General features: G+C 39.4%; 1 protein-coding gene across 1 annotated transcript in view; it reads left to right on the top strand.

Moving 5' to 3' along the window:
• LOC116994475 (lipid droplet-associated hydrolase) overlaps positions 1 to 20,572 on the top strand; it is a 111,037-nt gene that overhangs the window by 67,964 nt on the left and 22,501 nt on the right. The window contains exon 5 of the mRNA XM_033056193.2: positions 3,502 to 3,742. Coding sequence (XP_032912084.1) covers positions 3,502 to 3,742 — 241 coding nt within the window. The remainder of the gene's footprint in view (positions 1 to 3,501; positions 3,743 to 20,572) is intronic.

Below are 20,572 nucleotides of genomic sequence, written 5' to 3'. Positions count from 1 at the left end.
CCTTACATACATGTATGGATATATTTTATTTTTATAATATAAATAAATATTTGTTATACTTTTTGTATTTAGACTGATGGTTATCTCAAGAAACTTCATGAATTATGGGAAGGGTTTCTATAAATAAGAGGATCATTAACCTTTGCATATTATTTAATGGTATTTATGTGTCATTCATAGTTGTGAGAATACCTGGTGCTTATGACAAGCAGTATCCTCCATTTTCAGAATAATTGGTCTTATAATAATTCTGAAAAATTTAACTTTAATATAATCCTGTACCATCTACCTGATTTCAGCTAGTATAAACTGTGTGTAAATAAGATCCAGACATTCGAAGAGTTTTTTTAAAAATATTAACTGATATTGGGCACTTGATTCTTATTAATTTCCTTAATTTTACCTGACTATTTCTACTTCACTTATTTCAAGAACAAATATTACATACTTTTTTATCATTATATGTGTCATTATAACAAAGTGGGTTAAATCTGTCGTATCTACACTTCTGTTGCAAAGAAGTTGAACTAAGTCTTTTAAGCAATTCTGCAGCCTAATGCACATTTCAAGATCCTGGCTTGGGCATCCAGCAGTAAATTAAGAAATAGCAGATAAATGTTTGAAAAACACGAATTTTATGTTTCTCTGTTATTGTCTGCAAAAGATTTTAAAAAGAAATTAAATAAAATTATCCTCCATCTTTTAAATTTGTGGGCCATTACAAAATGCAGGAATGTACAGGTTGGGGTAACAGCTTTCTTGGTTTGTCCTTTTTCTGCCAAGGTTTAGCAGCTTTCCCCGTGGTTAGCGCAGCCATCCAAGCAACTAATCCTATATCTATAAACTGCAATGTCAAAGGATTAAAGTGTGCCTGGGAACGCAGGTCAAATCTGCTTTAGATCACAACAGTTTGGGTTCAGCTCCTAGCTGAAATATCACGAAACTACCATGTAATTTAGTAAAAGTTTTGCATTCCTATGCTTCAGCTGCTGGTTGCCTTTAATAAAAAGAGGCCCAGGATTGATTTCCCTGAGAAGGTATTTTTCTTTGTCTCAAACCAAAGTAGTATCAGCTGGAAAGTAGAAGGATTTCTTAAAATAGTTCTGTGTTTTGTATAAATAACTCTTTCAAAATCTGCTTTTAAAATTTTGTAAGAAGTACAGTTTCTGATGATGGATGCATGACACTGAGGTTTCTGTGCCCTCTCTCCTGGCTGAACACAGGGATTTAAGGGACAGGGGGTAATGGTGACAAGGTCCTGCTGTGTCTCCTCTGGGACTTCACCTCTCTGGTGCCCCAGAGTGACAGGTGTGAGGCTCTGCAAGAACAGTAACCAGAACAATGGCCTACCTGGCTGGAGGTGTTGCTGAAGTTGTCTACAACCTGCCTCCATAAAAACTGCTTCCACAAAAAAAATATCAGTCATTTTCATATGAGACTCCTTCTGAAGGGAACAGAAGGACACACTTCTTATGGAAGCCTGCTGCTTCCCTGAGCTGGGTTAAAGATGTGAAGAGAAGGCTTCCCATCTTCCTACCCTGGTACAGCTCTTGGATTACCCACTACTGATTCTTCAGGTAGACAGCAATGAAATTGCAACACGCAGCCCAATGACAATCAAGAGAGACTTCAGGGCCTTGGGACAGCTGGTTAAAGAATCAAAAGTGCAGATAGTGTTCTCTGTCCTTTGAGCTGCAGGGAAGGAACAGCCAGCAGATCAATACCTGACTCTGACCAGTTGTTCTCTGAGTATCCAGACATGGACAGTAAGCTGAATGAAGTCCCCATAATCTGAGGGGAAATGGTTGATTACCTGCTGCACAGCACAGACACATGTTTGTCAGTGTCCAGCAGGACAAGGGCAGTGATTGTCACCCTGTACTGGGCCATGCCTCGAGTGCTGTGTTCAGTTTTGGGCCCCTCATGCCAAGAAAGACATTGAAGTGCTGGAGTGTGTCCAGAGAAGGACAAGAGAGCTGGGAAGGGCTCAAGACTGATGAGGAGCAGCTGAGGGAGATGAGTGGAGAGTTTCAGGGGACCATATTGCTCTACAGCTACCTGAAGAAGGTTGTAGCCAGATGGGGATCAGTCCCTTCTTCCGAGGACCAAGCGATAAGACAAGAGGAAACAGCTTAAAGTTGTGCCAGGGGAGGTTTAGATTGGATATTAGGAAAAATTCCTTCACAGCAAGAGTTGCCAAGCACTGGATAGGCTGCTCAAGGGAAGTGGTTGATGCACCATCCCTGGAGGTATTTAAATGCTGTGTAGATGTGGCACTTGGGAACATGGTTTATTTGTGGATGTGGCAGTGCTAGGTTAACAGTTGGACTCACTGATCTTAAAGGCTAAATAATTCTGTGATTTAATTATATTTTCTGAATGTTTGTTCTGTTACAATGCCCAGATTTTGTAAGCATCTCTTGGTGGCATTCCCTGCCTTCCATTGGAGGGCTGCTGGGACCAGGAGTGCTGCACCCAGGTGTAGTGACATACATTAGCTGCGTCTCATGTGGGAGTAAAGAAAATTCTCACTAAATATATTTTACAAAAATAATAATCTAATTTGCACAACATGTAGTGATGTGCACTAAGCAGATGTGTAACTACATTTATTGCTGCTGAGTCACCAAGAAAGCCCAGCTTTTATACCTTATTATCTGCCAATGCAATATCCAGATCCTCTTACTTTTTTTTATTGATACTTCTGTTAGGTAGGGCTATGTCTCCTTGAGAAGTATTCCTATATGATTTATTGCAATATATTTTTACTTCTAGAAAAAGTTGCATTGATATTAGCTTTGAAATATAACAAAGAGTTGGCGTATTAACTCACTTTTGATTAGTATGGGAGGGTGTGATTTTAATTAATTTCTTTGTATTTTAAGGCTTTAGTGTATTATTATAACATAAACTAAATACCACCTTCAGAATTTCCATTTCATTATAAGATACAAAAAGCAATATCTTATGCCAGTGGACACACTGTAGTGAAGAGGCTGTGTGCTTCTTGTTCTGACCAAGTTTGCCTGCATTGAGCTGCAAATTGAAACCCCCGTGGGTTGTCAGTTTTTAAAGTTACCATCACAGCAGCTGATGTTCTTAAATTTGTTTGGTTGTTTTACTTAGAGAAGGTAGTTTACCAGGTGAAATGGAAAGCAGTGTACTTTTCCTGACATAAAGAACCTGCGGGGATAGAGCGGAGGGCTCCTGCCTGCTGCCCTCTGCTGGGGTTACTCCAGCTGGTGCTTCCCGGTTCCTCATCATCTCCAAAGGCCACTCACCTCTTGAATTCTTCATCCCTGTCTTAGCATAAAACACAGTTTTGTGACCGTGTCCTTATTTGCCCCATGTTTTAAAGCACCGACCCTGGGCAGAGCACACAGCCTGAGGGGCAGTGCCTGGCAGCTCATGGCATTGCTCTGGAGGCTGATGTGAGGGCTGGGTGTGCCAGGCTGGGCTGTGGCACTGCCCTGGCTGACCCTGGTTGCTGTGCTCCGGCAGGTGCTGCGCTCCGTGCTGCTGTTCCCGACCATCGAGCGCATGGCTCAGTCCCCGCAGGGCAAGCTGATGACCCCGCTGCTGTGCAAGCTCCGCTACGCTCTCTACATGCCCGTGTACCTGCTGTCCTTCCTCCCCGAGGGACTCAAGGCCTCCCTGGTGAGGTTTGCGCTGCGGGGGATGAAGACCTGTGATGAGTCTTCAATAACAACCTCCATAAATCTCTTCAGTGTCGACTGCATTGGTGAGCACCTTTTCTGTGTTAAACCATCTTTTGCGTTTTTCTCCTTTAGTAAGGGTTGATTTAGTTTTTTAATATTAAAGCATGAGTTTTGAAGAATAACAGGTCTGGTCTTTTCTAAAATTAAGACCATGGGTACAGTAAAGTCTCATATGAGTAAATTTAACAAAAAAAACCAAAGGCAAAACAACAAAATATATTCCCAAAGAACATATATTTCTTAAGCAAACTGACCTACACTGCTGACGTGATTTCTCATGTGATTAAAACACTCTTTTTGCAATCTACTTAATGTGACTTATGTCTGCTTACTTTTTACATTTCATTCATATTGGATGGTGACTGTAAATCAGTAATCAGTTTCACAAAGAGTTCTTTGCATCTGTTTGTTTTTTTAAGCTGTTTTAACTAGCTGAATAGACTCTGTCATCTGAATTGGAATATTGGTAAATTCAGAAAAGGACCTTCAGCCTACAAAGACACATAGAAGTTATTTTATGCACTGAATTTCAGCTCTTGTGGGCATAAAGAGAAAGATTAACGTTCCTCCAGTGTATTTTGTATATATATTTTGCACATTCTAGCAAGAGAAACAACTTTAAGAAGCAGAATAATTTCAGATAAATTATGTGAAGTGTAGAATGAAAACCAGAACGTGAATTGTGCTATACTCCAGGTATTTTGGTAAGTTAACAGTTTAAAACAATTTGGAATGGAATTGACATGCTAACGCAGTAATAATAGCAAGAAGGAAGTTTTGATTGCATTAATAGTAGTAAAAACACATTCCTACATTTCCAGTTGGGCTCTGTCTTCTATCAGTTAAATTTTACTTACTAATCATCCAAACAGATGTGCCAGAGTAACTGGGGTTGCAGTGAGGGGCTGTACCCTCCATGGATCTGTGCGTGTGCTGTCTCTTGGGAGGGTCACTGTAGGACTGTACACAGACGAAAAGCTGGATGGGCAGTGGGGTTTGTACTGCCAGCCTGGACACTTCTGTTTGTACACTTCTGTTGTACAAACCAGGCATAATGACAGTCCTTCCCTTACAGTGCCCTGTGCCTGACAAAATCAGGCTCCTGGTTGATAATACACATTTCTGATTGACCTCCTATAGTTTGTTGCTTGAGTTCCTGGTAATTGCAGTCAGTTTCCTGGTGACCAAGGAGAAAGCAAGCACGCAGTCATACCTACACGAGGTGTTCAAGTGTCTTCCTTTGATAGTTTTGTCTCAGAAAATGGTATGTGCAGGTCCCTGAGGTCACAGCTCCACAAGCCAGGAATCCTTCTCTGGTCCCCACAGATAAACTTTTACCTCTAAAAAACAGGTTGTACACAGCCAGGGTTGTATTGGAAATGGTCCTTGGCCTGTGTTAACCTCCAAAAAAGCATGGCCAGCCATTGTTTGTATGTGTTGTTTGGCCCAGACCACAGCAGCCACAGGAATAATTTAACAGAACAGATTGTGTGTGCTGCTGTCGGAGGCTGACCCTCTGAGCTCCCCAGTCCTCAGGTGAAGGAGCCTGGTTGATGTGTGCCTGTCAGCTTGTTGTGATATCCTGTGTGTACCAGTGTCTGACCTGTGTCCTAGCTGCAGGGTAAATTGAGGCACAAAACCAGGCTGAAGGCTTTTCGCTCATAGGATGTGTTCTCTGCCTATGTTCAGTTTGTTGCCTGAATTAATTCTACCAGAATGAAAACCCCTGGGAGCCAAAGTCTTGTAAAACTTGCATAAATAGGCCTTATTGATGCAACTAGTTCCTTTGGGCTTGAGATAGCATCTCTCTCAAGCAGAATTCCCCTTTGGTTTGCATCTTTGGAAACTGATGATGTTTTACAGCCCAGTGACTCAGGACCACATGCATGGATTAATAATATTTGAGCATCCGGATATTGCCTGTTAACCTTCTCTTTTATTGTTTGAGGACAATAGAAAATGTTACCATTCAGCAAAAAATTTGCTAAATCTAGCACAACAACTGAGTCTGCCTTATGAGACTACTCATCTGTGAATTGCTGAAACCTCTGAATTTGTGGTAGATGCTTTTCTGAACATTTCCTTTTCCCTTAATAAATTGCTAGATACGGTTCAGAAATGTTCAGCAAATGAAGTTGTTTCTTCTCTCCAGAAAGGTTGCATGTCAACTCATTAAAAATATACATATTGCCTTTGGCATGTACCTCTGTTGCATTACTGTAATTGTAATAAAAGCTGTGATGAAGGGCAGAAAAGATGGTAAAAGTTTCCTTAAATCTAATACGTCCGTTAAAACAAACCAATCTGCCAGGGATTTGTTACCACATCCAAAGCTTAGTCACAACAATGTTTTCTCTCCTCTGAAAGGAAATGAGATTTGAAAACTTAATTAGAGCAGAACTCTAAGATCAAGTGCTTCTCCCATTGACACAGAGTGCAAAGCTCCATTCAGTTGTCGCAGCATCAGGCCCTTAGCTGAAAGAATCAGTGAAGGAAGAATTACATTACCTGTGTGTCCCATGTTCCAAATTATGTTTGTTCCTGCTTCTTATCCAAACACATCTTTCTGTTGTCCTGACTTCATAGTTGATGATATATAGAAGCCCCAGCTACACAACAAGAGGAATTGTGATGACTGTCCAGAAAGGGAATATAATAGAATGTCTTGTCCCAAAGAGGAAACAGTATAGAAGGAGAAGAGGCAGCAGGGTATGTAGAGAAGATGGATTGCAAGGATGGATGGGAACATACTCTGTATAAATAATTCAGGACCTATAAGAAATAAGCAAAAAGGGATGAAGGGATTTTGCTTACCTGGGTTAACTTCTAGAAAAAATATCTTAGGGCAGAAAAAGCATTACAATGAACAAACAACCATTTGGGAACTTGTATTTATGAACTTTGAAGATGAATGGACAGAAATATTGAACATTAGTGACCCTGACTTATCTGAAACATTGTCACTCTGTTTATTCAGGCTAGCAAAACAAGGCTGTCCCTATCTAGCACAGTGATGGTGGTTCTACAAATCATGTACAGTCCTGCAGTGCTGGAATACTTTGGCACTCCAGTGCCCTGAAATTTGTAAACATTTCTTCGGTGACAGATGCCAGTAGCAGGCTTACAGTGACAGTAAACCATTCTATCTACATGGAACAGGATTTATTGTCCAGCCGTTTGACTGGCAAACTTCCTCCATTTGTTTCTGTAAAATTTCCACAAAAGCACAGACATTACATAATGGGTAAACACTGCACAGCTTTTTCGAGAGGCGGGCTCACAGGTCAGAGGTTAATGTCTGGATGACAGGGAAGATACAGATAAGCACAATAGCAAGAAAAACCTCCAACTGGCCCAAATGAGGTGGGTCCTTTGTGATCTTGAACCTGTGACTTCCCTGGAGGAATCTCCCTGTTTGTTTAACCTGGTCGGGGAGCAGGGCAGCACTGCAGCCTGGGGCAGGGGGAGGTCTGCTTTGTACTGTTGGAGCAGGTTGGGAAGGAAGGGACTCAGAAGCCTGAAACAAGGCTTTCACATTCATTTAGGCTGTCACATGAGCAAAAGCTGGAAACGAGATGCCTAGTTAGTTTAAGCATCCAACAGAAGTTGTAAAACAAAGAATTAAGATAAAAGTCCAGAGTTGTGATTCAAATTTTCTCTTGTTCCGAGTATGGAGACATTCAGATTCCTTGTGGAGTGTTTCCATTTCCCTTGTTTTACAGGGGAAAAAGGGGCTACAGCAGTTTCAGGCACTCCACGGGACTGTATGGGAAGTGAGTCCCAGCTGAGGTAGTGAGGCTTTTCTCCCAGCAGTAACTGCTTCTCCCTGTCAGATGTACAGGGTGACAAAATTAAATCCCTGAGGTGCCAGAGAGAAAAGGTTTTATTGTGAGATAAATTTTGTACAACTATCAAATAGCATCTGGGAGATAAATTTACATTAAAAACCAGTGAAATGTAAGCTACAAGTGAAAATGGAACAGAAGCTTTTACATTGACTCAAGTTATTTTAGAAGTTTGTCTCCAGGAAGCCAACTGGGAGATTGCATTCTGGGTTTGAATTATCCCAGCCTCAGGAGTTATCATGGCTTGAGATCTGTTTTTATTCCAATTTTTTTATTTATTGGATTTTGTGGATGGTCTTCATCTGATCACTATGGACATCACTCTGTCTGAATAGGTGGCATTAAAGCAGGAAAGGTGAATCACGCCTTGAAATGACTGATGCATTTTACTGATCACAGAGGGACTCTCTCTACTAGAAACCAAAAACAGAGGAGATAAATGCCACTCAGAATCTACGGACTGCTCTTTTTGCTTCAGATATCAGAAAACAATGTGTTCTAAATTTTCTATGCAGCTTTTACCCTTGCTGCTAGGACAGTCAGATAGCTCATACTTGGGCTGTATTAGAATTTACAGCTGCTGATTTCTAGTGAGAGTCCTGTTTGTTTCCTGCCTTCTTTGAAAACTCATTTACTTTTCCACCTCAATTTCCTGACAAGTAAGAAGGGGAATTTTTGGAGTTCTTTTTCTGAGACTGAAGTGCTGTGGAAATACCCATCTAACCAAATTACTTGGATAAGGCCAGTGCATCACATTGTGTTTGTGGAACTCAGTAGCACCTGCACCTATTCTGCTTGTGTTTTCAGAGATAAAAAACAGTGCTTAAGGTATTAAGTAAGCACTTGATAAAAATCTTCACATGAAGTGGTGAAATAAGAGGTTTTACCCCTGAAAAAATATTTTTAAAAGCTGTATAATTGCACAGCTAAAATTTAGTTTAATTTTCTTTCTTGCTTTGCTTTGTAAATTAAAATGCAATAGAAGTTTCAATGAGCAGATGTAAATTCAGCACACTGAGGCCATGCACAGCCAAGGAGGATATGCACATTATATACTTATCTAGGTTTTATTATTTCAATGCTGTACCAGCGTGTTTAAAAAAGAACCCAGTGTTCAAGACAAGGGATGAGCTATTGGCCAGTGTCACATAACTGGTCAGCAGCAGATCTGTGCATGCACCTGCATCCCAGGGCAGCAGTTGATCTACTGAACCTGCCTAGCCACTGGTTTAACCTAGAAGTGTAGATATATATATAGATATAGTATATATGTATGTTAGTCATGAGCAGCTTCCCCAAATCATAGGCCAGACGGGCTGGTGCATGCAGTATGTTTTAAAATAGAGACAGAAACTGATACTACAAAGGATTTCAGGTGGCAGTTTCACACCTACATCTTACATACTGGGCAGGAGAATAAAAGTTTCCCCTACACTCTGGGCACTGGGTAGCTGTGCAGGTCTTTGAACCCAGACCAGGACATTTTGAAGTTGGTTTTTCAGGCTGCTGGAAATCCAAGCCCTGTAATAAAAAGTGATTGCTTTGTTTCTTCTGGTGAATGTATGTTTTAGATAACTTCTGGCTACAATGCAAAAACCATTTCAATGATGTTTTATATTTAAATATGTATAGCATTTCAGACATGACGGATAGCCAGACAAAATTTCATGGTGAACAAAAATTACTGACATGGTACATAAATTCCATCTACATAAACTAAACCATGTTACATCTGTGCAGCATAGTGCAGTATATCACAGGTGGGCAAAAACAATGGAACCCAGCAGCTCTCCTCTCTTCCTATGTGCATTCTTTGATTCTCAGTGGGACAGAAAGAAGTCAAAAATGATACAGTAGATAGTCTCTCCCTCTCACTAACATCTGATTAATCAGGCTTTAAGAGAAGTCTGTCCTGAATCAGGTAACTTTATAGCTGTCTCCTGCAAAATGTTTTTTGCTTCTCTGAATTTGCTCTGCTAGAAGGCTGCTTTAGGTAGCCCAGCAGCCTGGCCCAGTGTATGAAATCCTCTGGCCCTGCAGCATTTCTCAGCAGCCTCCTGTGTGCTGTCACAGTTGAGTCCTATCCACTTCTGACATTTTAAGTGATGATCGTAATATGTATTTCTGCAAAGTGTTTAAGAGCGTGTTTCCTTACCTGTGGAAACACAGTAATATTTTATCACTTGCTTCGCAGGAAAAGGGGCCAAAGAATAACAGTCTTTAATATTTTCATGTTTCCTTTGCTACTGTTTATTTTCCTGTGTGATGCCTGACTAAAATGTTTGTTTAATGTAGTCGGACAACTCACCTTACCAAGGCAGCACTTAAGCTGATGGAAAAACCTCACATCTGCTCTATTCTTTCTGTGAGTGAATAAACTTTTCCTTATTTCAGAGTAGGATGCTCATATTAAATTACTGGAGGAAGGCAGTGACTTTTATGTATTTATAGTTCTATTTATTTATTGAAGTCAATCTGCTTCATAATTTACCCCATTTCCAAAAGAAAGAAAGATGTTTAATGAGGACTTTTATTACTTGCAAAAGCTTTTACTTTCCTGTGAAAGCCTTATGAAAATAATGGTAATAATGTGGAAATTTCTCATTTGGTCTATTTCTGTTAATTATTCCTCTTTTTCTTTTTGGGGGAAAATCTAACATAAAAAACTCCCATCATAAATATTATTCATAAGGCGTGAATGTTTTGATAGTGGAACTGCTGATCATTTCCATGAAATGTGAGGTAGAGCTGGGATTTGGTTGGGGAAGGGGAGATTGTTTATTCACCCCTGGTGAGGTTTCATCCCCAGGGAGATGATTTACGCCCACAAATTCGCAGTGAGTCTAATTATGTGTTGCAAATGGCATGAAAAGGGAAGAGGTAACATCAACAAAGCAGAAAGGATGTTGAAAATAAATATATGCCAGTCAAGTGCTACCAGCTACAGTTCCTTTGTGTTAAACTATGCCAGACAGTCATCTGCAAATTGGCACTTTATTTTTCCTGGGCCAATACAAGCCCCCCTGAATTCATGAGCCTTCTGCAGTAGGCTCATGCCTTTTGAAACAGCTGTCTGCTGAAAATCCCCCAAGGAGTATCTGAAGTAGAACTCCTGGCTCTGTCATAACTTGTGTTTACTGGTTAGAAATTTAGCTTGATTCATCACACTCCTTCATCATACAGTACCAGCAAAGCAGTTAAACACATGCTAAATCCATACCCATGGGTAAACTCTAGACATTTGTATCTTGGAATAATTAATTGGTAATTAATGTAGTACCTGTTATTCCATGTGACTGAAAGAGACACTGTTTGGATGTAATTCCTGTGATCAAACAGGAATAGCTAAGTATAAATAGCTAAATATCAAATAGCTAAAACAATTTGGCAATCTACTTTGCTGCTGCTCCTTGTCATGAGGATGTCCACCAGCACTCAGTAATTCTTTAATGTGACAAAATTGACAAGGAGAAAATTCCTACAGAATCTTCATGGATCTGGGAAGGAAATACTGGCTTTTCTTAAGAAAATGCAGTGGCACAAGAGATTGCTTGCTGCTTAGTTCAAAGGTCATGTCTATTTAAAATAAGCTTTAAAATTAGTGGATTATGTTTATGAAGTATGAAGTGGTATAAAGTTCACCTTTCTTATGAATCAAAGCCACTCCAGTTAAAAGAAGGTTCACCTTTTTTAAAAGATGGGTGGTCCAGATGTTGAATTTCATGAGGCTTCCTCAAGAAAGAGTCAACACCAGGTCCCAGTCCAGAAGGGCACTTAAACTGCACCCTATTTAGCATAGCAGGGTAATGTCATAGAGCTCAGGCAGGAGCCACAGGGTGGAGATGCTGAATTGCTGCAGACAGTGCCTGTCCTGGCCATTCCCTAAGGACTGAGCACCACCTACAGCAGACCCTTCTGTGCCCCTCTTGCAGGCTAAGAGCAGACACTTTCCATGACCAAAGTCTGGACGCTGGCAGAAATCCCAGCATCACAGCCATCTGCTACGGTATGTGAGAGCTTAAGCTGGAGATGAATTTTTCTACCTAAGGGACAGTTCTGTCATTTGAAGATGGTGGGAGTTGTTCCAAAGTAACTTTGAGCAGGATTAAGCCTGTGGACATTTCAGTTTTCCATCCCACACGCCACTTCATCTGCACATGCTTCATCACACAAAGTAAATGAGTGTTTTTCGCACTCCCCAACAAAGCATCTATTGTTTGTAAAGCACCTGGGTATAATTGTTGAATAAATTTTATTTTTGCCTTTAGCCTCTACTCTGCTTTCTCAAGCACAGCTGACTGATTTTCTTCTATAGTTCTGATCTTCCTGCAACTGTAGTACCAAGCAGATTGAAGAAGCCCATCCCTAACAATTGCAGCTGTTTCTTCCTATTCATGTCCATCATGGTTATACATTAACTGCTGTGTTTGCATTCTAAATTCAAGTGTAAACTTAAGCAGACCCCAAAGTCAATGTTTATATCTTGTAAACCTCTAAACATCATTTTATCTAATGTGTCTGTGCATGTGTGGAAGCACATGTTCCTGCATTAGTCATCCTTGATACAAAGCAGTTCCTTCTGTTTGATGTTTTAAACAATAAGTTATACGATATTTCCAAGATTGCTGTTGGCAATAATTACCGGTAGAAAATATGTTTTCCCCATAGGAAATTACAGTGCTGTTTGGTATTATTAGTTCTTACCACTGTTTTCTCACTCCTCCTAAGGAATGACAGAGATTGCTTCCTCAAGAGCAAAGAATAAACTGGAAATGAAAGTTAATATTAGACAGGCAATTTACCAGGAGAAAAATGTGGTCAGACAGTCGTATGTTTCTTGAGGTAAACTTATTTTCAAAAATTCAGTCAACTTTTTGCAGGTCATTTTGATGCAAATGTCGCATTTATTCTTTGCAATTTAAGCAGCTATGCTTTATTTTAGGGAACTTTTCAGAGTTGTATTGCAGCATATCAAAGTACAAGTGAGCTCTGCAGCACATGGAAATGACAGACTCACAGAACGGTTTAAGGATGATCCAGTTCCAACCCCTGCCATGGCCAGGGACCTTCTGCTAGAAAAGGCTGCTCAAAGCCCCATCCAGCCTGTCCTTGAACATTTCCAGGGATGGGGCACCCACAGCTTCCCTGGGCAACCCATTCCAGTGTCTCACCACCCTCACAGTAAAGAATTTATTCCTAATATCTAATCTAGATTTTCTCTCTGTCAGTTTGAAGCCATTCAGTCTTGTCCTGCCACTCCATGCCCCTGTGAAGTCCCTCTCAGCTCTCTTATAGTCCCATTAGGTATTGGAAAGTGCATAAGGTCTCCCAGAGCATTTTCTTCTCCAGTCTAAACAGTCCCAACTCTCTCAGCTTATCTTCATAGGAGAATCTTTGGCAGTAATCATCCCATTGAAGTCAAATTATTTTATTTTTGTACTCTCTGCTTGTTGTCTCTCAGAAAGACAAGCAAAATTCTGTGTGCATATCTGCAACTCGATGTTCAGCAGTAACACATTTAAAAATAAACTGTAAAATCTGTGGAGTAGAAATGTTATTTTTCCTGATAGCCTAAGTAGCCTCTGAGATGCTGAAGTCAACTTGACTGGGACCTCTAACTCTCCCATGAGGTGTAACTCTTTCTTAGGTGCAAAAAAAACCCCCATGCAATCAGGCACTCAGGACTCTTTCCTTTGGCTACAATTACTGGCAAATTATCAGTTTAATTTTATATTGTCCAATTTACCTTTACAGAGGCCAGGAGTGGGAATTTAAAGTTGTCATTTTGCATATTTAAAAATATTTCTGAAGCATTTTGTAATAAAGGATTACTGTGAAATTATCCTGCTGTGAGGCAGAATTGCTAAGGGAAGCATCAGTGAAATGTTCTGGAAGAAAGAGACTAAGAATTTGTGGAGGTTTTCTGGGAGTCTCTTGTGTGACAGAAGACAGCGTCACTTCACGCTTTTCCATGTCAGTACTGGCAGCACCTGACAAAAGATGTCCCCAGTCTCTGCTGTGGTCCTTAGCCAACACAAACAAGAGTCTGAAGTAATAGCAGTAATAGAAATTAAATGGCAAATGGTGAAATAGCAGATTCATTCTGTGAAAAAAATTGACAGTAAATGATAGTTTTGTGAGACAGAGCATCAGAAGTGTCCTGGGAAGCTGCAGTGTCAATATGAGAAAGAAAGATGTATGGAAACAAACTGTAGAGAGTGGGAGACTAATGACAGGGTAATGAGGCTGCTTGTTTTTCACAGGGCATAAGACTTGGCTATTACAACCACTCTGAATATTTTCAAATATGCACAGAGGTTGGAGCACTTTCAATCAGACCAGTGTCATGGGAGCTTTGGCTTCCTTAGCCATGAAAAGGTGATTAACATTGAAACATTTAGTAAAGGAGGCTTGATGGTGAATTCAAGGGAAAAAGATAAAAAACCCTCTGTATCACTATGAGCAAATCTGTGCTCATGAATGGTCTGAAATGATGGTGGAGAAAGAAAATCATAAGGAACAAAAGGACTACTGGAAGGTGGTAGAAGTGGCAGGTGATGTGTAGGTGATGTGAATTTCTAAAGTATGGAAAATAAAATAGCACTGCAAACCTTTAAAAATCATCAAAATTATTACTTAGTTGTCTTAACAGACACAGGTGAGAGAACTGACAGAGCTGGAATATCGATCTGAAGGGGCCTAACACTCTTGGGATGGAAGAACAGGGAGAAAGGAGGAGGATGGATGGACTTGTCTTTGCCTCCACATATTAAAGACAAGAGATCTGTTGAATATTATGTCCACCAGAGCATGACAGATGGATTTAAGGCACTTCTAAGAAAATTTGGAGCTATCTGAAGGGCAGTATGTAATGTGCTTGATGGTTGTAGAAGAGGGAATCCACGACATAGACTGTTCAGCTACTTCTGAACAGTGTGCATTGTTTGACATATATATATATAAAATTTATATGTAATAGAGCAAGAAAAGCAATTGGCAGAGAATATATGGCAGTTTGATACAGAGCATTTGAAGACAAGAGGCAGATTGGCTGCGTATTTTCACAAAAGGGTAACACCTGTGCTAGAACAGAAATACTTAACTCACACACAACATAAAACTCTATTCATTCTCTAATCCCCTTAAAATCCTGCCATAGTCAATGGAGAAATAGGTAACACTTGTCTAATCTATCTAGGTCAGTACTTAAGGATGAGATGAACCGTGTACTTTCGTCTGACTGTGAAGAAAAAAAAATTAAGCTTTAGATACCCACATTTAATCAGGTGAATCCTATGACAGGTATAAAATAGAGGTGTTTAGACTGAACAGGAGACAGCTGAAGAACGCAGAAAGAGTTTTCAAGGACAGTAATTTAACTTACATGTCCGTGGTAGATGAGGTAATACATAATGGAGTATATTCCAACAAAAGTGATTCTGATTAGATTTTAGTTACTGATATGAGCAGAATTCTAAATAGGATTTCCTATGAAGATAATGAAACTTTCATGATGTGTGCTTCCTAATGACAGGATGCATATCTGCTGAAAATAATATAGAATTGATTCACCTTAAGAAAAAGAGACCAACAGAGATCCCTTCCAGCCCTGTAATGTCATACACACAGATTAAATGTCCAAGAGTAGCTTCGAGAATTTCAGAACCCTTAATGAGGGACAGTTTACCATAGAAAAACCAAGCAAAACAGGTGAACAGATGCAACACAGAATGATAGAGGAAACCCAAAAACAGGTAAAACATGCCTAATATCAGACATTAGTTAAAAGCAAATCTGAAAGTTTATAAAATGTGGTCTGATTGAGTATCCAAATGAATCTGCATTCTGCAGAGTGAATGCAGGATACAGAAATGTTAGGAAAGGACCTGCAATGATAGATAGATTCCTTCTAGAAATCAGCTGAGTATAGGACTAATGGTAGCACTGGACTATGATCATCCATGTTGCTAAATTATTAATGAATTCTGGTATGGTTTCAGCCTTCTCCAATTAGCATTCTCCTAGTATTCAGGCACAGTTGAGTTAGCACTGCTATGCATTGTCCCTGTAAACAGTTTGGGTAGGGGAAGAATTTAATTCTGTGGAAACAGGTCATTCTATTCCGCTTGGTCTCAGGGCCTCAGAATAGTTCCTGGCTCCCTTTCATACAGGGATGCAGATACAGCCTATGTTTGTACCTGCAAAATCAATAACAGTTTGATTGTTAAAAACAAACAGGGGAAGTTTGACTTCACAGTTGTCAAAGCAGAAGCTGAGAAGGTGCATTTTGTGTTGGCAGAAGAGTAAGATTGACCAGGAAAGGCTTTTCACAAAGCTGTTGATCAGTGAAGAGACAAAGGACTATCAGAAGCAAGCCAGTGTGGAAATACATGCTTTACAGCCTGGCATTTATGGAACAATTGAGTAGATTTTCTATAACCAGTGAGTACTTGATGAAGGTACAATGAAAGGCACCATCATTTTCCAAACTATCAAGCCGTGTCTGGGAGAATTAAACTATGAACTGGGTTTAAGAACAAACCTGTAAGTCTCTAATGTCAGTGAAGGGAAAACTAATTAAGAGCTTTTGTCAGACTTTTATGTAAGAAATGTGGAATAACTATGTAAGTTGTAGCCACTCCTCAATTTGTTATATTGTGTCTAGCAGAACTGATGTTCAGCATATTTGTAATAATACAGTACTAAACAATAAGCTTGGGTTTTTTTAAGATATTGTAACAAATATTGGTGAAAAATTAGTTCAAAATTGGATGAATGTAAACACCATCATATTGAGATATATTATTGACTTGCACAGGAAATAATAGCTGGAAATGAGGTCCAAAGTCCATCTTGCCTGGTCTCTCATTTCCAACAACAGTCAGAACAAAATGCTTCCAAAAAATGGGCAAAAACTCTGCAGTAGAAAATCTGCCAGTTAGTAAAGACATTGTTCTTTGAGGTAAAGGCTTAAAGACCTGAGCTTTTGTAGCTACAGTATGTAGCTCTAAATTATAGTTTGTTAAGAGAATTATAAATATTTCTTTATTTTCAATGTCTTTGTCCTCTCTTGCTAATTTCTTGGCCCTCAGCATTTTTTACTGTAATGTTTTGTATCCTGTGTGGTGTAAAATCACTTTCCTTTCACATGTTGTTCTACTTCTTAATATTCCTTTATTTTACAAACTATTTGCTAAAGAATTTTTAATAACTCAAGAGTTCTCTTCTGGGTCTGGTTGCACTTCAGGTTTGTGGCTTTTAATCAATAGTGAGCTGTCTTGCATTAAAAGACAGCCTTAAACACAGGGGAGGACAGAGACCAGCTGCAAAGTGTTGTTTTACTGAAGAATAAATGAAATAACTGAGTGACATTCACCCTGAAAAAATAAAGCGAATGGAGTACACAAGAAGTTTTTCTGAAATATGTAAAGCATAGGTTCTCTGTAGATGGGGAACAGAATTGAGGGAACCAGAAGTAGTGGGTGAGCATGGCCAGGAAAACCTGTGTTGTGCTGCAGAGTCTCAGAATACCCTGCAGGAATACTGAGAATACCTGCAGCCTCCACCAGTCACAAGGGGATCACTGATCTCTTGCAAACCCCTCCAGTTCTAGCCAAAGAAAGTTTATTCATTTCTTGGTGAAAAAAGGCAGTATCTTCATTTGTGTGACCTTCACAAAACAGTGTAAGGCGTCTCTCCACTCTCTGTGTTCATCTGCTTGAGGGGTTGGTTGATCTGAGTAGTGGCACCAGATTTGCATTTGGGAAGCATCATGAAGGCAGGGCCATGGTCTTCTTTTCCTCTGAATTTGTCCACTCTAGAAACTGTTACAGTATGTTCTTCCAAGGTTGATGCTGCTGAAACTGTACTATCTGGACCTTGAAGTAAAAATCTGGCTTTGTGTTTCTCCCTGTATCCATTCCCGAGCATAGCTCCTACTAACTTATAAAATAGAACAATATTTTGATGTGTAGGACTTAATAAATTTACACCTACAGCCACAATCTTGTTGATAGAGTCACCATAATCTAAAGCCAGCATCAATAGGGAAATGAAGTGAGCTTGGGTAACCCTTTGTAGTCTTATGTTTATTTGATGAACAAGCTATTAAAGAATGTGTGTGTGCATCCATTAAATTGTCTAGATTGGGGCTATCTTCACAACCACTCATTTTTGTTGGAAAAGGAACTATTTTGATGATTTCCTGAAAATCATTGGCCAATAAAGTTGAAAAGGGTTTTTTTTTTCCTTTGTTATTGTCCCTTGTTTCATTAGTATGGCATCTCCTTCTGTCTATTCTTTCTATCACAGTAAATTCATTTCCTTAGCTCAGCAAAGAATACTGTATCATTTTTATGTAATTAATGTACAGGTTACAGAACAAACCACACAGAATGAGCTCTAGTCACAACAGTACTACACAGAGCTATTTTTAAATTAATCAAGGCCATGTATATCGCTGAAAGTTCATCAGGATTAAGTCAGAAATACATAACCTTTTGTATTTTATGGATATGTGCACCGTAAGTAATTTTTTTCAAGAGTTCTTTCCAGAAAGATATAATTCCAAATCATCTTGAATTGCCTCAGATAATATATTGTGACCCCTCAGTTTTTAGTGTGAGTTTATGATTAATTTAGCCCTAATCTAATCTTTTTCTTGCAAATAAGCAGGCAAATCTTCTTTGGATATTCAATAATCAAGCAAGAATTTTAAAGACTTGAGGAAAAACACATATTTCAGTCCAAGTACATGAAATCCCTGTATTGCTTCAAGAATCAAATATAAGGTTTATCTGTCCAGAGTTAGAAATGTGTTTCTTCCCTGAAATTTGCACAACTTCCCAAGTTCTAGCATAGATCTCTTGATACCCAGAGAGTCAATGGACAAGAAATTGATTTAGAGTATTGTTCTAAAATATTTAGAAAGCAATAATAATGCTAGGCATGCATTTCTTAAAAGTCAGGAAATTTTCTATTTCACACATGGTTTGCTTGGCTACACTGTGCTGTATTAGTGTGTTTGAAGTTCAGCTCAATAGATACAGGTATCCATCTAACAACTGGTTGCTTGAATTGGTGATTAAGTAACCCGAAGCTCTGAAAAGCTTGATTGATTTCAGTCATTATTGTTCGTGAAAACTAATAATTTAGCTGAAGGATATTAAGTCCTTGCTGTGACACTTTGGGTTAAAGAGCTACCAATGATGTAAAGCACTCTATTCTTTTCTGGATCCTTGATTTGAGTCCAATCAGGGTTCCTCTATCACAAAACCCCTGCAAATAAATCAAACACATTTTGGCACAGTTTGTCGTCTTTGCTTAGAAAATGTATGAGACTGAACTGACACTGATCCTTAATCACCTTTAATCCATGGAGAAGGAATGATCCTACCAGGGCAGGAAAAAGGTCACTGGCAAGATCATGGGGAGAAGCTAAGTTGGCAGTAAATTTCATAAGCCTGACCTGGGAACAAATGAGAAGCTTCCATTTTCAATCTGTGTATATAAAAGATCTGCATATAAAAAGTTACAGCATTTTAAGAAGGTATTGATGTGTTAAAAACACAATAAACCTGCTATGTCTGTTAAACTTTGATTCCCTTTTAAGCTCTAAGACCTTATTGTTTATGATGGTTAACTAACGCTAGATTTTTTTGTCATTAAATCTTGACCTGGTTATGAGTTACAAGGGGTATCAGCAACTTGAGATGGAGTAAAACATAATAAAAACACTTTGGGGTTCTGCAGCTGCCACCAGGTACCTTGGCCAGTTTCTGTAGGTTTGCAACCACCTTTTTCTGCTTGTTTTGTGAGAAATAAACTCACATGAAGGAATATTTACAAAAGCCATGATACATGGAAAAATTCATGTTAGAAGCTTCACTTTCTGTGCTTTGGCTTATCCCACTGACTCAGGCTGACTCATCATGCATCAGTCCAGTATAGAAAAGTAGAAAGTAGGTTTGCATATACAAATTTGAAGCAGTGGGATTATACAATGAAAATTAGGAACAAAGCCCACTCAAATTTGCTTTGGACTGTTAAACCAGATCAACATATTGAATAAGCAAAAAGATATTTACTGCAAAAGCTAAAGAGCTTCTATATGTTCTTTTCCTAGAAATCCTCAGCTGATTCAAAGCCAAATTGTTAGGAGCTTGTTTCCTAGATAGAAATTGAGAGTGTAGGGGCACTGAACTTTTACCTTCCAGGCGAAGGATAAGAAAAAATAATTTTTGTTCCTTTCTTCAGAAGTCTTTTCAGGAGAGAACTGCAGTTTATGTATGCTCAGTGGGTAGAGAGATGGCTTCATAAGTTACATCCTTGAAAGACAGGATTTAGGATTTCACTCCAGCCTTGGTACTGCACACCATCCTTGCCCAGTAAAGAGCTTTCAGGCTGCTGTGTGTGTCTGTGACTGGAGTTGTGGGGCACTCACACTCCTGTCCGTGAGAACGCCCTCCTCATTTCAGAGTCTGAACATCCAAGTTACCAAAAGAACCAATGTGAGTGGTGTTCATCTCATTTACACATCCCATCATAGCTGTGCTGTGGTTCTTCAGACACTGAATGTTCTCATGGTTTATCACTGGTGAAGTCCCTCCTTCAGCAGGGAAGAACTGGCTTGTTTTTGAGAGGAAGCTCTACAAGTGCAGAACTTCTCATAACACTCAGGCAACCACTGGGTTCACCTTCATTTTATAGCAGGATGAGCTTCTTTCAGTTGAACTAAATATCAGTTAGGGACTGATGGAAGACACACAGATTTCAAGCTACAGAAGAGTTCTCATTTTTCAGATATTTAACACTGTCATTTCAAGCATTCCTGCTAAAAGAGGCAGCACACAATACACAGAAGTGTGTGGGTACAGTATTAGATCCTCCAAGCCTTTGGTGTTGGCTTCACTAAGTCAGTTCAGAGAAAGATTTCAACTTCAACAGGCACAGTTTTCTCACAGAGACATGTTTGACTTCAGGTACTTACAGACTAACCCTTGGTTCTGT

Source organism: Catharus ustulatus, chromosome 3 (genome assembly GCF_009819885.2).
Source record: "Catharus ustulatus isolate bCatUst1 chromosome 3, bCatUst1.pri.v2, whole genome shotgun sequence".
Lineage (NCBI taxonomy): Eukaryota > Metazoa > Chordata > Aves > Passeriformes > Turdidae > Catharus > Catharus ustulatus.
This window is presented reverse-complemented; position numbering and strand designations above follow the sequence as displayed.